A 25,405-nucleotide genomic window follows, 5' to 3' on the forward strand; every position below is an offset into this window, starting at 1 on the left:
TCTTTACCTTTGCTGAAGGTACTGAGGGTATATACTGCCCTCTTTGGTTTTTCAAAGCTTAGGAGATTATAGATTTTGAAAGCCAAAGTCAAGGTTTTATCCCTAACTCCAATTTCTGAATCATCATTGATGATGGTATTGCATGTAGCTTGTACATGCGTAGTAAATCAAATTTAAGGTAGATTAGCAACCAAGCAAATTCAAAATTATAATGAAATTACTGTAGTTTAACCTTGATACAATTTTACTTCTGCACTGGTGTGCGATTTTATACGAGGATCACACCATAGTAACATCCCTTTCGTCCTTGCACAAGTTATGGGCTATAAGTCGGAGAAGTGATCAACTTCTATTTTGGACAGATAACCTCTTACAGTACAAGTCGAGAGGACTTCGAGGATCCTCCTGCTGCCGAATATGTGTCCTTATCAAAAATATATTCGTAAATTATGTATAGTGCCTCACTTTCAGAAGGCACCTGCCTTATAGTTGGCTCGTGGCACTAACTATAGTGAGGGAGATGCCTCTGATAGTTGATTCGCACTTCACCCTAATGTGAGTCAACCACATGGTACCTCCTGAAGTACAGGACATCATCTGACTCGTGGTCGAGATGGCATTACCCTAGGTCAATGATTCCATCTCAGGTAACTTAGGGAATCCCCGCATCATCCAACTTTTACGGTCAGATGGCATTGCCCTAGGTCATTTTCCGTATCAGGCAGTTTGATCATTTCTCGCATCAACCTGTTAAGGATGAATGGTGTGGATAGCACTTTACTGTTCGTGATGGTCTCAAGGAGACGTTTCCTCGCATAGAGGTCATGCCCCTGTTACCACTCGTGATGGTCTCGAGGAGATGTTTCCTCGCGTAGGACTAGTGTTCTGATTACCATTCCGAATGGTCTTGAGGAAATGTTTCCTCGCATAGGGAATGTACCCCGATTACCATCTGTGATGATTTAGAGAGGATATTTTCTCATATTGGGATTATACTCCACTTACCATTCATAATGTAACAAATTTAATACTAAGTAACCTGCAAACAACATATAGAATTCATACATTCAACGGATGAAAATAATGAATAAATGAAGCACATGAAAAATATTATGCATCGAGAAGAGGTCTTCTCGTAAGGGGCTCGTAGCCCGATTACCATCGTGGTAGTCTAGAGAAGATGTTTTCTCGTATGGAGTTCATGCCACTATTGTCATCTGTGATGGACGATTTTCATATTAAGCACAATATATTACCCTGCAAAAAACACACATTTGACAAGGGGGAGATATTTATATCACATTCATTCAATGTTCCTCCAAGAAAACATATGTATATAACAAGCAGATGGAGATGTATGTATGATACACCAAGTAACCATGCAGGAAAATACATCAGGTGTACCTACAAGAAAATACAAATATATGTGGGGAGGAGGATGTATGTCACATACATCAAGTGACCCTGCAAGAAAAGGCAAACACAACAATAGCTTTATTGCGGATTACAACTGATCCGAATCTAACCTTAATGCATGATAAGCATGCCTTTATGTAGATTTCAACTAATATGACTTTATTTTTATCTAGCATGATGCTAGTTCCTAATGCATGATAGTCATTCCTTTATGAGGATTATGTCTAATCCGACTTTACTTTATGCGGATAATTAATCCGACTTAATTGAATTCAATCTCAGGAGATTCGTTTAATGTGAGCAGGTGCGCTAGATTGCGACACTTAATTTTGGATGTACCAGTGTGATACGTATATCGGCTTAAGTCTCTGGAAGTACCAGTGCAATACGTATATCGGATTAAGTTTTTGTGACTAGCTATTTTCTTAGCTTGCTCTTAAGCAAAATTGTGCCTTGGTTAGGCATATTGATACTCATTATCGAATGTAAATAGATGAGTTAGAAACTGCCTTATATCAGGTGCAATACGTTAGGCATATTCATTTAATGTGATTCTCGTTGTGGAGCAGGTGCGCTAGATTGCGACACTTAATTTTGGATGTACCAGTGTGATACGTATATCGGCTTAAGTCTCTGGAAGTACCAGTGCAATACGTATATCGGATTAAGTCTTTATGACTAGCTATTTTCTTAGCTTGCTCTTAAGCAAAATTGTGCCTTGGTTAGGCATATTGATACTCATTATCGAATGTAAATAGATGAGTTAGAAACTGCCTTATTCGCCCTTAGACTGGCAGGAATAGAAGGAGATCATATCATCCTTGAGCTTTTGTAACGTTTATCATGAGGTTGCTATTTGCCTCTTAAACCCCCGGAAATCGTTGGTTAGTAATATCAAAAATAATATTTATAGATGAGCATGCTTCAAATCAGTGATTAGGAATGTTTAAGTTCATTTATATAAAATGATGAATTTAGAGATAAAAGTATCCCCTGCTATGGACGTTATTATGCAAGCTAAACGGTGAGCTTGGCGAGCTCGGATGCACTGTCGTGACCAATCGAGATGAATGCATTGAGCATGTAAAGCATTTTATGCATATTATATCATGATAATTTATTATGAATGGCATGTTGGATGACATGAGCATGTTTCGTAGTTTTGAATGTCACTGAATACAGTAAAATGGTTCTTTAACTATCACATTATTATGTGACGTAATGCATGTGAATGCTATCATTCATGTATTGGCTACTTAGAGATTTTATATATCATGTTAAAAATAAAATGCATCAGTGGCATACTACCCTTCATTAAGGAGTTGGTGTTGCTCATTCAAAAGTAAGCAATTCTAATATGTTATAACGATGCTAAAGTTTGCTTCTAAAGCATTCAATTCATTCAAGTGATTCTATCTAACCCCTGTAATAAGGTATCGCTTAGAGTAATACTACATGCGATTCTGGATTATGCATTACTGTATGTATAAGTATTATACATATCAAATTGCGTCTCGAGATTAGTGATGCTTAGCCTGCTGTTAAGCTAGATAACGGCTTATTGGACCATGCCCATTGTTTCTTTGCATCGGCGATTTACTCCAGCCCCTGTGAACTTCATTTGAAGGTTAACAGCCATTTAATACAGCTAAAGACAAGTTATTTTGTCATAATTCATAAAATAGTGATTTTTATTGTAGCTTATGAGATTTTAATTAAACATGTATGTTCAGACTTGATTTCAGTTTAAGAAGTCGTGCAGCATAATAAATTTCATAGATAGAGATAAGAATTTCTCCTGTTTTAGTTTGTTGCTCTCGAGGTGATTCTCGTATCGTAGTGGGCTTCGCGAGCAAGGATGCACCATCGTTGATGATCCAAGATGAATGCTTTCGACAGCATAAGATTAATGGTCTTGAAGTGACCATCTGAGCAGACACCACAGAAGAGTCCTTCCGTAGGGTATGTTATCATGTACCTGTTGGTCATGAAATGCATCAAATATCTCTTGATCCAAAGCATTAATCATATATGAGTATTCTAGGTATTAAGCATTTAGCTATTATTAATCAAAACAAATCAAGAGATAAGGCAAGAGAGGTATGCTATCCGAGTTGCTGGTCGGAGATGGATTGATGAATCCGAGTCGAGGTACAATCCGAGCTCATGCTCTGGTTTCACTGTTCATTGCCTATCCGAGTTTGATGCTCGGGGATGAACTGTTGAGTCCAAGCTGATTGCTTCTTCACTATACGATCTTAATCGTGTCCGACATCATCGCCTATGGTACGATATGTGTTGGACTTATTGTGTTGAATGTCTGTCCGATCTCGGTTGAGCATCATCGTACTGATAGATTTCACAAGAGTCGACCATGGTTGACTGTCCGAGATGGCTGCTCCGAGTTGAGCTGTGCGATATGGATTCTACTTCCGATATCGCTTGTAGTTCAAGCTCTGGTTGGCTTGCAGTACGAGCTATGGTTCTTCACGAGATGGTGAATCATTCCGATGGGATTTCGTCCATCGCTGTTTTTCTGAAACAGCAATTCAATCAAGTGAGAAATCTCAGTGAACTCGTTCTTAAATTGCTATGTAAAGCAGTAACAAGATAGAGCGATGAAAAAAGCCTTAAATCTGGCTAAAGTGTTGATGAGGTTTTATTCATCTTTCTGCTGGAGGTTGTTCTCATCAATCTGAACGTCTCTTTCTCCTTCATTTGGTTATCGTCTGTCCGAGACTTGTGCCCGGAGATGAACTGTTGAGTCCGAGCTAGTATTGAGCATCATCGTGTTGATTGCTTTTCCACGAGCAGATAGAGTTGAGGCTCTGAATTGAGCTGTACGAGATAGTCTGTCTGATTGTATCGGTGGTATCTCCACGAGTTGGTCTCGAGTTGAACACGAGCTGGATTGCGACGTGATTTCGTCCATCATCGTGTTTTGGTGACCAACTTCAATTGGCCAGCACGATGTACTTTGAAGCTCTCTTCACTGAATGTTGTTTTTGCTATTGCTGTTCCGATATGGCTTCACAATTGTCAATTTCTGCAGCAGCAATTCAATTGAGTTAGTCAATTTCTCCGATGTCTAATACAGTACGAAGAGATAGTGAAGAGAAAAGCCTTGAATTAGGCTAAGATATGATTAATCTTCTAAGAGTAACCACAGTCATCGATTATAACCAAAAATTTGGTCGAAAATCCAGACGATGCGGAGAGAAGTATCGATCAAATACCAGACCATCGATCAGATACCTGACTATATTTGGTCGATAGTTTGGTTTTGGTCGGGCGTAATTTAAATCTACGCCCAACATCAGACGCAAATATTAGTTGTGTTTCGAGTGAGGCGTAATTTTAATTTGCGCTTGGTAATCAGGCGGAAATAACAAGTTCGTCTGTTTGAAACGGAACTTTAAACTACGCCCGATGGGACGTAGTTTAATTTGCGCCTGATATCGGGCGGTATCTTTCAATTCCGCCTCAACCAGACGGTATATTTCAATTGCGCCCGATGGGACGTAATTTTAAACTACGCCTGAAAACGCCTGAAATCGGGCGCAATTATTAGTTACGCCTGGTACTATATGGGGCGTAATTTTAAACTACGCCCCATCCCTCACTGATTTCAGGTTTCGATTTTGTAGAGTACCGTTGGAAATCTCATTTCATGTTTTTCCGAATTTTCGAATTTCCCCGAGTACCGTTGGAAAAAACTACTGCCGTCGTATACCTATAAATACAGAGTTATTCGATCTATCTATCACAACAAAAAAAACAGAGTCATTTCATTGTCATTCAAACCAGTATAATAGTTTTTTCATTTAACTCGTTGCATTGTCTCTCCAATCAGTTTTGGATTTTTTTCAGACTCGGTTTAATGGCACCACGAATTCCTCGAGGTCCTAATTTTACAACAATCAAAGATTTAACCATGTGTAAAATTCATTTATCAATCTCTCAAGATCTCGGTGTTGGAACCGATCAATCCGAAGCAGAATTATGAAGTCGCATCAAACATGATATTAAACAATTATTACCTAATAAGCCGAAGGGGTCTTGGGGCTCATGGCAGAAACGACATCAGGTAATAAGCAAAGATGTGGCATTGTTCTCTACAAAAGTGGGGGAAATAAAAGGTGAACATCATACTGGATGGGGTCCTGAAAGGGCGGTAAGTTTTCTACAATTTTTCTCCAGTTTTCTACAATTTTAACTTGCACATGAACTAAACTGTTACATAAAAAAATAATAGCTCGAAGAAGCAAGGCTGCGGTTCAAGGATTATAACGATGGGAAGCCATTTAAGCACGAAGAGTGCTACCCAATTATGTTGGAAAATATAAAATATAATTGACGACCAACATTTTTGTTCGACACGACGCACGATGAAGAAAATTATGACAATGACGAAGAGGATGGGCAAGGACATGATAAAGGAACTCAAGCTGACTGCATTAATGATAGTGAGATAGGAGACATAGAGAAAAGACAACGCGACAAGTATTTTGGTAAGAAAGAGGGAGAGAAAAATCAACTGCCCAAGAGGAAATGATGGGACAACTTATTCAGGAACAACAACATTTCAATGCCCATTACGAAGCACAATCGAAATTCAAGATGGAACAAAGAGCAGCCGATTTTGCCGTAAAACAAGCTGAGTGGGCGGCAAAACAAGCTAAGGCAGTGGAAGATGATGAATTACGCATTATGATGACGGATCTCGATAAATTGGATCCCTTACAAAGAAAGTACTTCGAACTTCTAAAAGCGGACATTGTGCGGAATAAGAGAAACCAATCTTCAGCATAGGCGTATTATGTCTAATAGGAGTAGTTTAATTGTGTTTTAAAATTTATTATTATTCTTGCCAGTTTAGTTTATTATGTAATATTTGGATTTTAATATTATTTTCTTTCGATTGAATTAATTTTAAAACCATTTTAAACTACTTAGCAGGAATTAATTAAAATATGACGATGCATACATAGAGAAGAGATAATACATTTAAAGTAAAAAAGAAAAGAAAATGACAAAAACAAATTTTAATAAAAACAAAGCATATAGTTACACTTATCCTTGTGCCCAAGATTTTAACTATCTCCATATTCTGACCATATGTGTTCGATCAAGTCATCACGCAAGTTGGTATGCGTTTGTTTGTTATGCATTGCACGAACACGCTGCGCATCTCTAATTGGGGAAAGTGCTTCACTGTTTTCTCTTGATATAACAACTGGTGATGGGTTCCTGCGTTGTTCATATACATGTGGCCAGTCACCGGGTAGACGCTCATCCTGAACTATCATATTATGTGAAATAATACAGGTTTTCATGATATATGCAAGCACATATGGATCCCACATTCTTGCAGGTTGTTTGATGATTCCAAATTGTTGTTCCAGAACACCAAATCCCCGTTCTACATCTTTCTGTGCACCCTATTGCATCCCAGAAAATTTTATTTTCTTTTTCCCCTCTAGATGTTTAATGGACATAATAATAATAGCAATCTCTGGGTAAGTGTCATCACCGAGATAATACGGAATATCATATGAATACCCGTTTACCACAAAGTTCACTGGTGGTGATTTTCCTGTGACAATACTTCGAAAAACATATGAACGGTTCATCACATTAATATCATTTTTTGAGCCGGGCATACCAAAAAATGCATGCCAAAACCATAGGTCATACGACACCACCAGCCTCCAACACAATACTTTCGCTCCCTTTATACGTTGTGTAAGCCCCTGATTCCGCCGAAGGACATTTATCCCATTTCCAATGCATGCAATCTAAACTACCCAGCATCCCTGGAAATCCCCTGCTTCTGTTTTGATTAAACATCAGTTCAACATCAGCAGCAGTTGGTTCATGCAAATATTCTTTGCCATACAAGTGGACAATAGTATTACAAAACCTACGAGTAGCTTCCAGAACAGTAGTTTCTCCAATGCATAAGTACTCGTCTACTGCATCAGCCGCACATCCGTAAGCTAACATTCGAATTGCTGCAGTTACTTTTTGATGAGGGTTCAATCCCATAACTTCACATGCATTAGGCTTTTGAACAAAATAACGATTTACACCGACAACATCTGTAACTATTCGATTAAACAATTATCGACGCATTTTAAATCTTCTACGAAATACATTTGGTGGAAAGGTTGGGTTCGGGCAAAAGTAGTCTCTCCATAGAAGTTCAGCTCCCTCATCCCGATTCCTCCATAATTTGATACGAGTTTGAGGCCAGCGCGAATTCGTAACAAGGAGTCCCAAACTAACAACCATGTTATTTTTATGAATTGCTATTGCATCATCATCAGAGGAATAAAAACTATTATTATTAGAAGAAGAAGAACTTGAAAAAAAATTGTTTGAGGTGATCTCGTAGTTTTCCATTATAATCAGAAGAAATGGTGTGTTGGTTTGTAGATATTGAAGACGAGGTGTTTAACTTATAAAGAAAATAAGATAAGAGACATTGAAAAAAGTAGACATACTACTCAGAACTGAGACCGACCACTCACTGTCACTCTAAGATTCGTAGTCGACTGACTATACACCAACGATTAAAAAACTCACACATCAACTATCAGTCTAACTTGTCACTTTATGAAATGACTATACATTGTAACTTGAAATTAACCGTTCATATCATCTGTATTCTCCTCCAAAGACGCCGAGCGCGGAGGGATAAAAGGCATATTGACTCTCGAAGTGGGATTAATTGACGACGTTGTTGAAGCTGATCCTTGTCCCATTGTTGAAGCTGATCCTTGTGCCATACTCATCCAAACTGGTTGTGGTATTGTTTGGGAAAAGTGACCGAATCCAAGGGTAGGTTGGGATTGTGGTGCCATATGAAAATGAGAGAGTTGTACCTCCAACATGTGGTTCTGATGTCTTAGTCTTTCTATTTCCGCAACATTCGACCTCCTAATGTCCAATTGATCCTTTGTTTGATTTAATATAAAGGTACGTAATTAATGACCAAAATCAGCATGCTCTTGATAAAATGAATAACATTCATCCTGTCACATAAAAATAACATGAGCACATATTATTGTGAAATTAAAAAAATTTAATACTCAACTTATACTTACGGGGGGATATTTGATGTTGAGGAGGAATAGGTATATGTTCAGCCGGCTTTTCAATCGTGTGATTATGAAGCTCACCGTCATACCCATATAATGGAACATCTTCTGCGGTACAAGAAATAGGTTGCTTTTGCCGTTCCTTGAAGGGAGATATATTCTCAAGATTCAATATCTCTCTTCCATCACTGTCTCTTGCTAAAACTCGGCTCAAGAAATTATCATGGAAGTCCTCTATGATTTTGAATGAATGTATTATGGAATTACAATGTAGATTTATTTTTGCCTTTGCTCCTACTTCAATCAAATATGTATTCACTCCTTTATCTGCATCGGGCGCATGACCTTCTGGTGGTGGTGGTGGTAAATTCTGTGGTTGTTGTACCAGAAAATGGATTAACTTTCCCTGATCAATCATTCTCAGTATTATTTTCTTCACATTCCTGCAGTTGTTTGTCGTTTGGCCGTGGAAGCGATGGTATGCACAGAATTCTCCACTTCTCCTTCTTGGTGGTGGATCATTTCCCAAATTTGGTGGTGTTGGTATCTCTTCCATCAAAATTATTGCTTCCCAGATTTTGCCTATTGCAGTATTTAGATGCGGCATTTTGATGTGCTCCCATACTATTTTATTATTTCATTGACTTTGATTATAATATTTATTTTGCCCTCCATCTCCTTCTGGTTGGTTATCGAGTCTTTGAATCTTATTATTTCCTTCACGATTACGGAACTTTTTTCTCTTTCAAATTCTTCTTGATCCCTACTACCCATAGCCACCTTTTCTTGTTTTCCTTGAGATATGCTTGCGACTGTGTTCACTATTTTTGGGAGAAGACTTGCATTCCCATCTTTTGTGCTTGTATTCACGACAAGATAGGATTCAATTTCGTTCGGTTTCTCTTTGAGAGCAATGTACTCCTCCTGATACTCGCGTATCTCCGTCATTGATATGGCATTTTTGATCGATTGCAAAGAGTGCATTAATGAATGCTAGTATGAAGTTTCTGACATCTACTGGACCAGCCATGTTACTACACATGGTTCTCCATCGCATGGTTAAGCTTCGCAAGATCTTATTTGTCCTTCTTCGCAGACCAAACAACTCCTCTATACGTGGGCGTAATACATTATTACTGATGTACGCTCCTAGGAATATTGACTGTATATGGTTGAATGACCTTATCGTTCCTGGGGGTAATCACTCGAACCATTTCAGAGCTTCGCCTGATAAGCTAGATGGAAAATACTTGCATAAAACCGCATATGATCTTCAATGGGTCATCAACGATATTAGTGAACATAGGTAAATTGCATTTAGGAGGTATTCTCGTCATCTGTATTTGTCTTGCAAATGGTGTTTTCCTGCTTCTTCAATGGACTCATCCAATTGTCTCATTCCTCGTTCTCTTCTGATGGTCATCATTTCTCTTACTTCTGCTAACTATCTTAGGATTTTCTCATTTATCATTGGGTCTTGTTTCATTGGCCTTTTCAATCTTGCTTCCCTTTCTCTATTTTCACGCCTGTTCTGTAGTGTCGCCTCTTCTAGGTCTTGTTCTTCAACTTCATCTCTACTTCTCCTACACCTCTCTCTTTTATCTCTTCCATGCATTTGTGCGTCATTATACCTTTCATATTCCTTAATGCGATCCCGTGAAATTCTTGCCATTTTTCTGCCTTGTGGTATAATTCCTCCCTGTTCTCCATCAATCTCCTCATTATGGTTACGGAGCGTGCGATAACGCTCGTGTCCTCTTACTTGATTGTCGTGATTATTCTGACACACAGCCTCTTGTAATTCTCGTTCTTCAGGTTCTCGTATTCTTCTTTGTATTTCCATTTCACGTCTCAAGTTGGTTTGTGCGTCATTGTATCTCTCAGCGTCATTTTCTCGCTCATAATGATTTCGTAGCATTTCTATTCCTTGTAATATCATCCTTCCTTGTTCTGGGTCATTCCTACCATCCTGTAATATTATCTCTGTTACCCTCTTGTGTCCGGTAATCTTCGTTATGTTGCACGTACCGATCATCAATCGGATGTCGTTGCATGCGATGTTCGCCGCGTGGATCATGTAAATATTCATGTATCTGAAAGTTCTCGACAATGTTGTCCAAAGGTGGTTCTTGTATAATATGTCTTCTACTAGACCTTTACCTCGAGCATGTGGTGTTTCTTAATCTGTGCTCTTGTAATCTTAGGTTCTCCTCTCTCAACTCGTTATTCTGCCGATTCGCACGCTCCTCATCTTTTCTTCACCTTTATGCAACCAGTCTCTGTCTAAGTTCTTCTATTGTCATATTCTCTTAATTTCCTTCTATAAGTCCTTCCTCCACAGTTCTTTGTTGTTCTTCTTCTATTAAATCTGTTTGTGAGGTGTGAACACTTACTCTATCGTAATCGATAATTTTATTCTGCATTGGTTTATTTTGAATCTGAGTTTGTACTTGATTTCCTATGTTGTTTCTTTCTCCCATCCTTGACGCTTCTCCGATTTCACTCCTTATTCTACCAGCGATTCTCTTGCTCCTTCTAATTGCTACTGCTTGTTCTGCTGTAATTGCTCGCCTCACCATCTTTTCTGTCTGTAACAACTTACTAACGATGATTATTTTTCAGAAACAACAAAGATAGTTCACTGAATCTTTCAAACTTTTCCAAGATTATGAAGATCTGCTAACTTTCTTTTCAAGAAATTCCACCAACAGGGTATATCATTCCGAGCTGATTTCTAGCGCCAAAATATAGTTGCAGGAAATCCTACAACCACACCCTTAGTGAGATCTATAAATCAATTCAAGTAGTCATCATAAAATTCATAAGAACGTCTATTGGATCTTTAATTTGAATATACAAAATAATAAGGAAACTCTAACTTGGAGAACAAACAATCTTTCTCTTTCCTCAATTTCTTGTCTAAACTCTGAAGAATATCTCTCTCTCGGAAATGCAAGACCGCTCGGCTCTTTATATATGGATTTACATAGTGGATGACAGCTAATAAAGCCCCTATTTTCGGATCTGGCACGCGTCATTGACGCACGCTTAAATTGACTCTTTTCGCACGTGCTCTATAATATCGCACGGTTCTTCACACTTTTCTCGTGACTAAGCTGACATCATCTGTTGCGTCATTTTGAATGTACTGTATGCGGTTGTCTTCGCTCAGACTTGATGGTCGTTACTTCGCATGTCTGATATGTGTGCAATATTTTCCTACAGCCAGGCTGGGAACGACGATCATCTACAGAAACACGATATGTATCGTAGATTGGTAACCATTAATCACGCGGTAATGATTAATCAAACCAGATATACGGTCGTAGATGTTTCTCTATAGTAGACTGATAAAAATATTGACAGATTTGAATGACCAATTTTAAGATTAAACAACACGTCTAGATAAAGTAAAATCGCTATCCCAAAAAATTAATAGTAGTGGTGAATGAAATATAGCAACATGTTCGATTTCGAAATAAAAACAACGTACAAAATGTTTAAGATAAAATAAAAATCTAGGAATTACCAATAGGTACCATTATAGTGTTCTTAGTTAGTGGCAGGTCAACACATTAAAGCCAACTAATCAGAGGTCCATAATTAAAAGAAAACATGAAAATGGACCAAATTTTTTAAGCCCAGGTCCTGTAGACATGCGGGACCAAAGATGTTTATTTCAAAAATTCCTAATATAACCTTCACCTAACAAATAACATTTTAAGTTTTCTATATTGTCGATCAAAAAAATTCAGATTGGTTTTCTTCTCTCCTTTCTCTTTCTTCTGCTGTTGTTGGTGCTGGTGAATTTAGACGTAGGGTTTCTGAAGGTCGCCCTCTTTTTGCAGGTATGTTATCTAATCTTTTATATAATGTTTTTTTTTTGTGTACTGTTATGCTTTCAACTGAATCATAAAGATTAGATCGATTTCATGATTTTGGTAACTCGATTATAATGATGTTCTCTATGTTAGTGATTTATGTGATTTACATTGTTTATATTTCTATTTGTGAATTGCTTTTTCTGTTTTTGTTTTTATAAATCTTCTTTGTGATTGTTCGATTCTGTTGTTTCTCATAGATTCTTAAAAAAGTGAGAGATCTATGCTTTCGATTTCATTATCTTTCTGTTTTCGCTTCAAAATCAGGCTTGTTTATACTTTCAGATCGTATTATCCAGCAGTACATATACGTAATACTCATAGAGATCGGTCGTTGTTGTTTTTTTTTTTATGAATCTTGTTCATATTTATTCTGTTATTTGGTTAGATTATCATGTTTTTGATGATTTTAGCTATCGATTTTATTATTTTTCTGTTTTCGATTTGTTTGTACTTTCAGATCGTATTATCCATCAGTACATATATGGAATACTCATAGAAATTGCTCTTAGATTCTGGTTCTTTCATAGATATCTCATTTTTTTAGTTTGATCCATCAGTACATATGTGAAATACCGTATTATGTGCTTCGATTCTGTTGTTTCTCATAGATTCTTAATTAGTCTTGTCATGAAGTTGATTTGTAGTTCATGAAACTGCAGTACATATATGACATACTCATAGAAACTTCTCTTAGATTTTGTTTCTTTCATAGATCTCTCACTTTTTTAGTTTGATCCATCAGTACATATGTGAAATACCGCATTATGTGCTTCGATTTTGCTGTTTCTCATAGATCCTTAATTATTCTTGTCATGCAGATGATTTGTAGTTCATGAATCTGCAGTACATATATGGCATACTCATAGAAAATGCTCTTAGATTCTGTTTCTTTCATAGATCTCTCACTTTTTTTAGTTTGATCCATCATTACATATGTCAAATACCATATTATGTGCTTAGATTCTGCTATTTCTGATAGATCCTTAATTATTCTTGTCATGCAGTTTGATTTGTAGTTCATGAATCTGCAGTACATATATGTCATACTCATAGAAACTGATCCATCAGTACATATGTGAAATACTGTGTATTAATACTGTTACATCTTTGTCACATTTACAGGTTCAATACATGTCTGATGCTGAGTGATCCAATCCAAATACTTACTCCTATGCATACATCTATTATAAGCATCATCATTTTTCCTTCCTTCTGGCAACCAGGCTATATTAATTGATAGTCCCGACAGTTCCTTCATAAATGCCTTTCTACATGGATCAGAGAGTGCACCAGCTCATTGTATACTGATGTCTACTTTCCGAATGATTCATACACAGGTTTCTACTCGCCATTTTCTTTGTGCTTTCTCTTTGTGTTTTCATGAATCTTCAGTACATATGTCACATACTGATAGGAAGTGCAGTTCAGAACTTATTGCATAATGATCTTTGTTACGTTTGATTCAGTACTGGAATTGGATATGGAGATGATCTGGAGCTGCAGTTCAGAACTTATTGCAAGAAATGACAGATTTTGAATGATAGGAACAAGAGTTGCTATTGGTTCAGATTTGCAAGCTTGTGAAATTGGTGGTGGTCTTGATAAAGTTACAAATTGGTTGTGATGTGTGTTTGAAAGAAGGTGTGCTGAAAATGGATTTGGAGGAACACAGAAGGTTGGGTTGCTGATGTAAACTAAAGATACATATAAGATAGAGGAGGAATTGTATGTGGTGATTACTGTGAACAAAATCAGTGGATGAGATGTTCGTCTCAATGGGTTTATGAAGATGGTAGTGATGTGTAAACAGGGAAGAATAACAAGTCTGTGTTGCAGCTGAATTGAAATGAAAATTGTGTTGATGTAGCTGTTGCAGTTGTGGTTTAAGCTAAGAAGATTGTGATGCAGTAAGAGAGAAGATTACTGAGAAATAAAATAGTAGAAGTACTCAAATTTGTAAACAGTGTAGCAGATATGTACTCAAATTTGTAAACAGTGTAGCAGATATGTACTCAAATTTGTAAACAGTCCTTTATATGTTTTAATTAAATTTGGACCTCCAGATAAATAAAATCCTGATTTGGTAGAAGTATGTTATTTCACACGTACTTAAACAGTGGAGTATATTAGTCATTTCCATGTTTTCAAATAACTTTGGACCTTAGGATAAGAGTAAAATCCAGTTGGACCCTACTATAAATAACCTTATGGGCTTAGTACCAAACAAGAAATTTTCCAATAGAAATTATATAGATTCAAAGCCAGGTAGCGAGGAAAACAACATAAACGTTGAGCATGTTTAGATCTTGCTGAAAGGAGATGTTTCACTACTTCTTCTTCTTCTTACAACAAATCATCTGATCGATGAGCATGTCTAGAGCATGCCAAGAAGATCCACCTTCTTCCATGGCATTTCTAGCTTTTTCGCGGATCTTCTTCACATTTTTCCTAATTTCTTTCCCTTTCGCACCTTCAGTATTCATCAACTCTTTAACTTTATTCGCGATACACTCGGAATTAAAACCCACGAACAGCACCATTCCTTGTTACAACCTTAACACCAATGCCATAATGCTCTTCAACCATTCTAGCATTCCAATATTGATTAGTTGCGATTGGAAATCCCAACAATGGTACTGATTCGCAAATGCTTTCCAACACCGAATTCCAACCGCAGTGACTCATAAACCCGTTTACTGAATCATGTCTTAGTATTTCAAGTTGATCAACCCATTGATTCTTCACCAATAGCCCTCTTCCTTTTATTTTCTCCTCAAACTCACCAATAAATTCATCTCCTGGCGGCAATCGCAAAACCCACAAGAAATTTCCTCCAGAATCCTCCAATCCAATAGCTAATTCTCTGAACTGCTCGATTGTAATTTCTGCCAGAGACCCAAATGCAACATACAAGACAGGTTTTTCATCATCTAACATCTCATCAAGCCATTGAATCCACGTAGGTTTTTTCTTGTGTTCATCCGAGTTTGCAACTTTTGGTGCTGCAGCAAGACAGAGTGGTCCAACAGACCTAACTTTCGGTGGTGAATTTTCTCTAGAGTTCAAGTAATCTTCAAATTCCGACTCGAGTCCACAGAAACTGTTGGAGATTATGTTGTTAGGTTTACTTGATGCACTAAACATATCCGAAAGAAAATCAGTCGCTTCACCTGGTTGTGGATCAGTCATTTTAGGTTCAAGATCATTCTTGGTAAGCTGGATGTTAGGAAATTTTGGAGCAAGACTAAAAAGCTCGTCATTGGAATCGACAGGAAAATTTTGATTGGAAAGGATATCGAAGATTGTCAACGTTAAGTTACTAGCTGGATTGAATTCATATCTGGGTATGTTTAACTTGGAAGCTGATTCAAGACTCCATGGAAAGAATGCATCAGAAATTATACAATTGACATCCGGGTGAAGACTCTCGAGAACTCTTTCAAATTCAGGTTGAAGGAGTTTAGTTTGATTAGCAAACGCGAAAAAGGGAGAAAATGATGGTAATTTATCAACACTTTCAATTCCTTGAAGAATATCAGGATGAGTAAATTTTGGCAATGTTAAGTCTACAACAGAAGGTTTTGTATCGGATAAAGATTGACGGATGAATGCTGAATTTTCCTGAGTAGTGAAGATGGTGACAGTGATATATTTACGGTGAAAGAAAAGGAGGCGAGCTAGATTTACAAGTGGTATTATATGACCTTTTGCAATTAAGAAGAAGAGAAAGAAGTAGACATATTTGTGATCTTTGAAGATGAAGAAGAAGAAGTACTGTTGTTTTTATCAGTTGGAGGCAGTGATTGTTTGTTTGTTTGTTGTTTTTTTTTTCTTTTTTTGTGTGGTGTATATATAAATAAAGGTTATAATGTTGAGGTTGGTCATTTAGCCAATGTGTTTCACATGTATTAATTTGCACTCAGTACAAAAATAATAGATGTACGTAGCATTCGTCCTACCTTACATAATTGTCGGCCGTGTTGGACATCTTCAATAAATGGAAAATAAAATCTTCGTCGCATTTTGTTTGCCGCTGTAATGGGTTTCTCGGGTTTCCAGTCCCCTGAGGTGTCACGTTCTCGATTAATTTGCAAATTGCAACCTGTTGCGTTTTCATTTATTGTAACGGTCCTTTCCAAATGGTTGTCACGGACGGTTGTTATCTTTCAGCTAGGGAACAAAGGCAATAACCTATGGAGGTAGCCAAAGTTGTGTACGATTACTAATTAAAAATTCACGGACGGTTGTGGTTGTGGCAGCAATGGATTTGTTTTATCGCAGTTGGGTTGGATTGGAAATTGAAAATTTTATCTTCTGCGGTATACTAAATCAAAATGATAACTAGTTGTGGATGCTATCTAGATGAAATTAATGTTTGTGTTCAGACTCATCCACATGTTTTGCAGAACGTCTGATAATTGCATATCTGCTAGCTTGTCCTTTTTTAAAATAGAGATCAAAACCAAACACAACACGCATGAACCGTGTGGTTCTAGAAGAAAGTGTCATTAGAGAGTGATCGATATATATATATCATCCACTAAAGAGAAACAAAGACATAGACTTCACATTCTCTCAAGTCCTTATAAGAAAGAGATTTAAAGAATTCATGGAGACACCAACACTTATGAAGCTGGGTAATGGTTTGTCAATACCAAGTGTTCAGGAATTAGCTGAACTCACGTTTGCAGAAGTTCCATCTCGATACGTATGCACCAACGATGAAAATCTGCTGTTGATGACTATGGGTGCATCTGAAATAGATGATGAAACAGTTCCTGTCATCGATTTGCAAAATTTACTATCTCCAGAACCAGCAATTGGAAAGTCAGAATTGGATAGGCTTCATTATTCTTGCAAAGAATGGGGTTTCTTTCAGGTACGTAAATATGTCAATTTTGATTAGCGTTTTACTAGTTAGCACCGCTAATTAATCTGCTTAATTATTTTTCAGTTGGTAAACCATGGAGTCGACGCTTTATTGGTAGACAATGTAAAATCAGAAATTCATAGTTTCTTTAACCTTCCATTGAATGAGAAAACCAAGTATGGACAGAGAGATGGAGATGTTGAAGGATTTGGACAAGCCTTTCTTGTATCAGAGAACCAAAAACTTGACTGGGCAGACATGTTTTTCATCAACACTCTTCCACTCCATTTAAGGAAGCCTCATTTATTTCCAAACCTCCCTCTGCCTCTCAGGTTGTTATTTCGACACACCCTCATCTTTTAATTTAAATTTTGGATCAGTTAAGACACAAAATGCTTAATAACACTCTTTATAGGATCTTTCTGCATATATAAAAAGGTATTATGCATGTCGTGCCAATCCAAACATCAAGCATGCATTTCCTAGCTATAATATTAGATGGAAAATATATTGAAGTTGCATGTACGATTAATACTCTTTATATGATTCCTAATGAATTTACCTCTCCTTTTTGCAGGGAGACAATAGAATCCTACTCATCAGAGATGAAAAAACTATCTATGGTTCTCTTTGAGATGATGGGAAAAGCTATAGAAGTAATTGATATTAAGGAGGCTATAACAGACGCATTAAGAAGACAAGTGGATTTCAATCAAACCTCTACCAGACGCATTCATAGTGAATGTTGGAGACATTTGGGAGGTATTTATACATGGCTTACTGGTCGGACCTTGTTGTAAGAGAGCACTACTGGCGTTGACTATATATACACGAAAACCTGCTTAATTGCTTAATGTTTTTTCCCTTCTACAGATAATGACCAATGGAGTTCAACGCAGCGTCGATCATGGGGGAGTAATAAATTCAACAAAGGAAAGGCTCTCCATCGCAACATTTCATAGCCCTAAACTAGAGTTGGAGATAGGCCCGATATCAAGCTTGATCAGACCAGAAACACCTGCTGTGTTCAAAAGTGCTGGTAGATTTGAGGATCTTTTGAAGGAAGGTCTTTCAAGGAAGCTCGATGGAAAATCATTTCTTGACTGCATGAGGATGTGAGAAACTGATGATTAATACAACAATCCGACATGATTTATCGAATAATGAGATAGTTGTTTTAGACGACACTGCTCTCTTTCTAGCTGTAATCTGTTACAACATCAGTATAAAAGTGGAACGATCGAGTATTTTCAGAGCTCCAGCTAGTAATTTCATTTGCAATGTAGTTCTGTTTTTCCAATAAATTAATTTTGGTACCCAGCAAATAACAACTTAGTATGGTACCCAATATTCTAAAAATTAATGAATGATACTTGTAGCTGTCGTTGGCGATTAAATCAAACTATTGACGTAACACTCAAAATAAAAATATTAATAAATATTATATTATTTAATGTCGGGACATCATCGATAGCCAGCTAATCAAGAAAGAACAAGTGACTCTAATTTAGGGGTGCACATACCCTATCCATACCCGCCAATCCTACCCTATCCGCCAGTGTTGTAACCTTATCCTATCCTACCCATTATTTGGCGGGTAGGGTGACGGTTAGAGATTTTTTTACTCGCCGTTAAATGGGTAGGATGACGGGTAAAGCACGAAATTACCCTACCCTACCCGCCTACCCGTCTAATACTGAAAAGGCAGAGTAACCCTTGTATTGTTTTCTCCTCCTGCCTATTTTTTTGTTATTTTAAAACATATTAGGGGTAAAAGACAAAGTAACCCTTGAATGGATTTTACTTTCTATCGAACCATTTCATCTCTTTTCATTCGAACCATTTCTCTCTTTTCATTCGAACCATTTCATCTCCTCGTCTCTGCAGTAGCGAAGTGAAGTCTGGGTTTCGATCTGAAGCTGAAGATGTAAGTGATTTGTTTGTTCGATTTGTGTATCGTTATGTGTTGAATCTATTTTTTGCTCATCTCAATCCACTTTCTTATCTCTGCAGAAGAGAATTTAGGGTTTCAGGCTGCAAGTGCAGTTTGAGGTTTTGGGGGTTTCGATCTGAAGATGTAAGTGTTTAAAGCTTTCAATTTGTGTTTTGATTTGGGTTTCGATCTGTTCTTTTGGATTAGGCTTTCATTAAGGTGTTGATGTGTTAATTAGATTTTCTATTTTATATTAGTAACTGATTTTGAAATTTTTATGAAAAATCCTATACTACTTAAATAGAACGTGGGAATTAAGATTTCTATGTATTCTTTTGCTTAGGTTTGTTTGCTTTGTTATATAAAACCCTCTTTGCTTCATCTATTTGATTATACTTGGTTTTCCATAATACAAGTGTTTTGAATTAGATTGCTATGTGGCTGCCTTGATTTATTGTGTATTAACTCTTTGCTTCATCTATTTGATTATGCATACAGATATTTCTTAAGAGAAACGATGCTGGTGACCATTTTCCCTCACTTGCAATTTGCTTAGGCTTTGAACTATTAAGTATCGTTATCAGGTTTGGTTCTCTCCCTTATAGACACATTTCTTGATCTGTATCTTTGATAATTTTAGATGAATTTTCGTGTCTTTGCTTCTAGTTGTCCGTTGTTTAACATGTATGATATATGGTCAACTGTTGTTCAAGTAAATCAACTGACTTAAGTGTAGCTTATGAAACCTTTTTGTCTTATAAAACAATTCTTAACATAGCTCAATAAATGAATTTAGAGAACAAAAAGTAGGTTTGTTCTATTACAGATTGTTTCAGGGAGCAGAGCTTATACCTTGTTACAAAACATATACATCCCACATATGATGAGCATGATTAGACACTCATACCCCTTAAGAGTTCTTATTCTCATCCAGGGAGAGATGAGAGTCAAAGAAAGAGATTACTGCTTGTGACATGTCCTTCCACATTGTGGAGAATCTGGTGGTTTTTTGAAAACATATATGTTTTTTAAACAACCTTTTCCATGTATAGATTTTCTACTTTGTGAATCCAAATTTTTAGAGAAGCAATATGAAGTAGATACCTTTGTATTTCGCAATTAATGACTACATTGGTAGGAACTGCATTGGTTGATAACTTTCACCTTAGGTGTTGTTGATATACTGGTGTTACTGTCAGTTAGTATTTTCCAGTTTGGGTGTAGTTATCATGAATGAACTCAAATTTGATTAAGTTTTGTGTTGAAGTTTGCTAGTAAAAAGTATTACGAGCATAAAAGAGTACTTTTATGTAGTCTTTGAAGGTTATGTTAAGAGTGATGTTTCTATTTCATTGTTGGAATGTGGAGATCTTTGTTATGTTATATTAGTGTGGTTAGAAGCCATAGTGTATCAAGCACCCTGTGTAAAAAGCTAGAAATCCCAATATAGACATCAAATATTTCTCATGTACAAAGTAGTATGTTATAGTTAGCAACTGGTACTTATACCTGACTTAGCTCCTTTGTGACTGTTTTACAGGGACTGTCGTAAAGCTTTATCACCCTGATTGTGTTGGAAAGGTTCCTCAATTTGCGAAACTGTGGTGCCCTGGATTTGTAGTAAGTATATCAACACCTCTCTTCTGTTATGTTTTTGTTCATGTTCTGTACATACACATACATATATGTTGCATGGTACTTACAGTGTTTATGTTATATGTACAAAAGCATTTAACATATTGTATTGTATATATATGTAACCCGGATTCTCCAAGGTTGTCATTTTCTGGGTCTCATCGATGGAATTACAATGTAGATTTCTTTTTGCCTTTGCTCCTACTTCAATCAAATATGTATTCACTCCTTTCTCTGCATCGGGCGCATGACCTTCTGGTGGTGGTGGTGGTAAATTCTGTGGTTGTTGTACCAGAAAATGGATTAACTTTCCCTGATCAATCATTCTCAGTATTATTTTCTTCACATTCCTGCAGTTGTTTGTCGTTTGGCCGTGGAAGCGATGGTATGCACAGAATTCTCCACTTCTCCTTCTTTGTGGTGGATCATTTCCCAAATTTGGTGGTGTTGGTATCTCTTCCATCAAAATTATTGCTTCCCAGATTTTGCCTATTGCAGTATTTAGATGCGGCATTTTGATGTGCTCCCATACTATTTTATTATTTCATTGACTTTGATTATAATATTTATTTTGCCCTCCATCTCCTTCTGGTTGGTTATCGAGTCTTTGAATCTTATTATTTCCTTCACGATTACGGAACTTTTTTCTCTTTCAAATTCTTCTTGATCCCTACTACCCATAGCCACCTTTTCTTGTTTTCCTTGAGATATGCTTGCGACTGTGTTCACTATTTTTGGGAGCAGACTTGCATTCCCATCTTTTGTGCTTGTATTCACGACAAGATAGGATTCAATTTCGTTCGGTTTCTCTTTGAGAGCAATGTACTCCTCCTGATACTCGCGTATCTCCGTCATTGATATGGCATTTTTGATCGATTGCAAAGAGTGCATTAATGAATGCTAGTATGAAGTTTCTGACATCTACTGGACCAGCCATGTTACTACACATGGTTCTCCATCGCATGGTTAAGCTTCGCAAGATCTTATTTGTCCTTCTTCGCAGACCAAACAACTCCTCTATACGTGGGCGTAATACATTATTACTGATGTACGCTCCTAGGAATATTGACTGTATATGGTTGAATGACCTTATCGTTCCTGGGGGTAATCACTCGAACCATTTCAGAGCTTCGCCTGATAAGCTAGATGGAAAATACTTGCATAAAACCGCATATGATCTTCAATGGGTCATCGACGATATTAGTGAACATAGGTAAATTGCATTTAGGAGGTATTCTCGTCATCTGTATTTGTCTTGCAAATGGTGTTTTCCTGCTTCTTCAATGGACTCATCCAATTGTCTCATTCCTCGTTCTCTTCTGATGGTCATCATTTCTCTTACTTCTGCTAACTATCTTAGGATTTTCTCATTTATCATTGGGTCTTGTTTCATTGGCCTTTTCAATCTTGCTTGCCTTTCTCTATTTTCACGCCTGTTCTGTAGTGTCGCCTCTTCTAGGTCTTGTTCTTCAACTTCATCTCTACTTCTCCTACACATCTCTCTTTTATCTCTTCCATGCATTTGTGCGTCATTATACCTTTCATATTCCTTAATGCGATCCCGTGAAATTCTTGCCATTTTTCTGCCTTGTGGTATAATTCCTCCCTGTTCTCCATCAATCTCCTCATTATGGTTACGGAGCGTGCGATAACGCTCGTGTCCTCTTACTTGATTGTCGTGATTATTCTGACACACAGCCTCTTGTAATTCTCGTTCTTCAGGTTCTCGTATTCTTCTTTGTATTTCCATTTCACGTCTCAAGTTGGTTTGTGCGTCATTGTATCTCTCAGCGTCGTTTTCGTGCTCATAATGATTTCGTAGCATTTCTATTCCTTGTAATATCATCCTTCCTTGTTCTGGGTCATTCCTACCATCCTGTAATATTATCTCTATTACCCTCTTGTGTCCGGTAATCTTCGGTGTGTTGCACGTACCGATCATCAATCGGATGTTGTTGCATGCGATGTTCGCCGCGTGGATCCTGTAAATATTCATGTATCTGAAAGTTCTCGACAATGTTGTCCAAAGGTGGTTCTTGTATAATATGTCTTCTACTAGACCTTTACCTCGAGCATGTGGTGTTTCTTAATCTGTGCTCTTGTAATCTTAGGTTCTCCTCTCTCAACTCGTTATTCTGCCGATTCGCACGCTCCTCATCTTTTCTTCACCTTTATGCAACCAATCTCTGTCTAAGTTCTTCTATTGTCATATTCTCTTAATTTCCTTCTATAAGTCCTTCCTCCACAGTTCTTTGTTGTTCTTCTTCTATTAAATCTGTTTGTGAGGTGTGAACACTTACTCTATCGTAATCGATAATTCTATTCTGCATTGGTTTATTTTGAATCTGAGTTTGTACTTGATTTCCTATGTTGTTTCTTTCTCCTATCCTTGACGCTTCTCCGATTTCACTCCTTATTTTACCAGCGATTCTCTTGCTCCTTCTAATTGCTACTGCTTGTTCTGCTGTAATTGCTCGCCTCACCATCTTTTCTGTCTGTAACAACTTACTAACGATGATTATTTTTCAGAAACAACAAAGATTGTTCACTGAATCTTTCAAACTTTTCCAAGATTATGAAGATCTGCTAACTTTCTTTTCAAGAAATTCCACCAACAGGGTATATCATTCCGAGCTGATTTCTAGCGCCAAAATATTGTTGCAGGAAATCCTACAACCACACCCTTAGTGAGATCTATAAATCAATTCAAGTAGTCATCATAAAATTCATAAGAACGTCTATTGGATCTTTAATTTGAATATACAAAATAATAAGGAAACTCTAACTTGGAGAACAAACAATCTTTCTCTTTCCTCAATTTCTTGTCTAAACTCTAAAGAATATCTCTCTCTCGGCAATACAAGACCGCTCGGCTCTTTATATAGGAATTTACATAGTGGATGACAGCTAATAAAGCCCCTATTTTCGGATCTGGAGAGCGTCATTGACGCACGCTTAAATTGACTCTTTTCGCACGTGCTCTATAATATCGCACGGTTCTTCACACTTTTCTCGTGACTAAGCTGACATCATCTGTTGCGTCATTCTGAATGTACTGTATGCGGTTGTCTTCGCTCAGACCTGATGGTCGTTACTTCGCATGTCTGATATGTGTGCAATATTTTCCTACAGCCAGGCTGGGAACGACGATCATCTACAGAAACACGATCTGTATCGTAGATTGGTAACCATTAATCACGCGGTAATGATTAATAAAACCAGATATACGGTCGTAGATGTTTCTCTATAGTAGACTGATAAAAATATTGACAGATTTGAATGACCAATTTTAAGATTAAACAACACGTCTAGATAAAGTAAAATCGCTATCCCAAAAAATTAATAGTAGTGGTGAATGAAATATAGCAACATGTTCGATTTCGAAATAAAAACAACGTACAAAATGTTTAAGATAAAATAGAAATCTAGGAATTACCAATAGGTACCATTATAGTGTTCGTAGTTAGTGGCAGGTCCACCCATTAAAGCCCACTAATCATAGGTCCATAATTAAAAGAAAACAGGAAAATGGACCAAATTTTTTAAGCCCAGGTCATGTACACATGCGGGACCAAAGATGTCTATTTCAAAAATTCCTAAAATAACCTTCACCTAACAAATAATATTTTAAGTTTTCTATATTGTCGATCAAAAAAATTCAGATTGGTTTTCTTCTCTCCTTTCTCTTTCTTCTGCTGTTGTTGGTGCTGGTGAATTTAGACGTAGGATTTCTGAAGGTCGCCCTATTTTTGCAGGTATGTTATCTAATCTTTTCTATAATGTTTGTTTTTGTTTACTGTTATGCTTTCAACTGAATCATAAAGATTAGATCGATTTCATGATTTTGGTAACTCGATTATAATGATGTTCTCTATGTTAGTGATTTATGTGATTTACATTGTTTATATTTCTATTTGTGAATTGCTTTTTCTGTTTTTGTTTTTATAAATCTTCTTTGTGATTGTTCGATTCTGTTGTTTCTCATAGATTCTTAAAAAAGTGAGAGATCTATGCTTTCGATTTCATTATCTTTCTGTTTTCGCTTCAAAATCAGGCTTGTTTATACTTTCAGATCGTATTATCCAGCAGTACATATACGGAATACTCATAGAGATCGGTCGTTTTTGTTGTTTTTTTTATGAATCTTGTTCATATTTATTCTGTTATTTGGTCAGATTATCATGTTTTTAATGATTTTAGCTATCGATTTTATTATTTTTCTGTTTTCGATTTGTTTGTACTTTCAGATCGTATTATCCATCAGTACATATATGGAATACTCATAGAAACTGCTCTTAGATTCTGTTTCTTTCATAGATCTCTCACTTTTTTTAGTTTGATCCATCATTACATATGTCAAATACCATATTATGTGCTTCGATTCTGCTATTTCTGATAGATCCTTAATTATTCTTGTCATGCAGTTTGATTTGTAGTTCATGAATCTGCAGTACATATATGTCATACTCATAGAAACTGATCCATCAGTACATATGTGAAATACAATGTATTAATACTGTTACATCTTTGTCACATTTACAAGGTTCAACACATGTCTGATGCT

At 36.9% G+C, this 25,405-nt stretch overlaps 1 protein-coding gene, 1 long non-coding RNA gene and 1 pseudogene across 2 annotated transcripts; 2 read left to right on the plus strand and 1 right to left on the minus strand.

The window, feature by feature from the left end:
- Positions 1-14,920: 14,920 nt before the first annotated feature.
- Positions 14,921-16,520, minus strand: LOC113292792 (UDP-glycosyltransferase 90A1-like). The gene is made up of 2 exons (XM_026541646.1): positions 16,368-16,520; positions 14,921-16,024 (listed from the first exon to the last, which is right to left on the minus strand). The coding sequence occupies exons 1-2, from the start codon at positions 16,518-16,520 to the stop codon at positions 14,921-14,923; spliced, it is 1,257 nt and encodes a 418-aa protein (XP_026397431.1).
- A 425-nt stretch (positions 16,521-16,945) lies between these two features.
- On the plus strand, positions 16,946-18,598 carry LOC113300468 (annotated as a pseudogene).
- Positions 18,599-19,028: 430 nt separating this feature from the next.
- Positions 19,029-19,745, plus strand: LOC113299893. The gene is made up of 3 exons (XR_003335241.1): positions 19,029-19,200; positions 19,287-19,350; positions 19,705-19,745. It is a non-coding gene; the product is annotated as an uncharacterized LOC113299893 (long non-coding RNA).
- Positions 19,746-25,405: the final 5,660 nt, after the last annotated feature.

The sequence above is a fragment of the Papaver somniferum genome, chromosome 7 (genome assembly GCF_003573695.1).
Source record: "Papaver somniferum cultivar HN1 chromosome 7, ASM357369v1, whole genome shotgun sequence".
Taxonomy (NCBI): domain Eukaryota; kingdom Viridiplantae; phylum Streptophyta; class Magnoliopsida; order Ranunculales; family Papaveraceae; genus Papaver; species Papaver somniferum.

Bases quoted from the DNA above. Each gene is read 5' to 3' on its own strand.
- LOC113292792 (XM_026541646.1), bottom strand. From the start codon at position 16,520: ATGAAAACGCAACAGGTTGCAATTTGCAAATTAATCGAGAACGTGACA. The intron at 16,025-16,367 runs GTAAGGTAGGAC...TTCACTACTCAG, and splicing joins CCAACACGGCCGACAATTAT to GAAAATTCAGCATTCATCCG.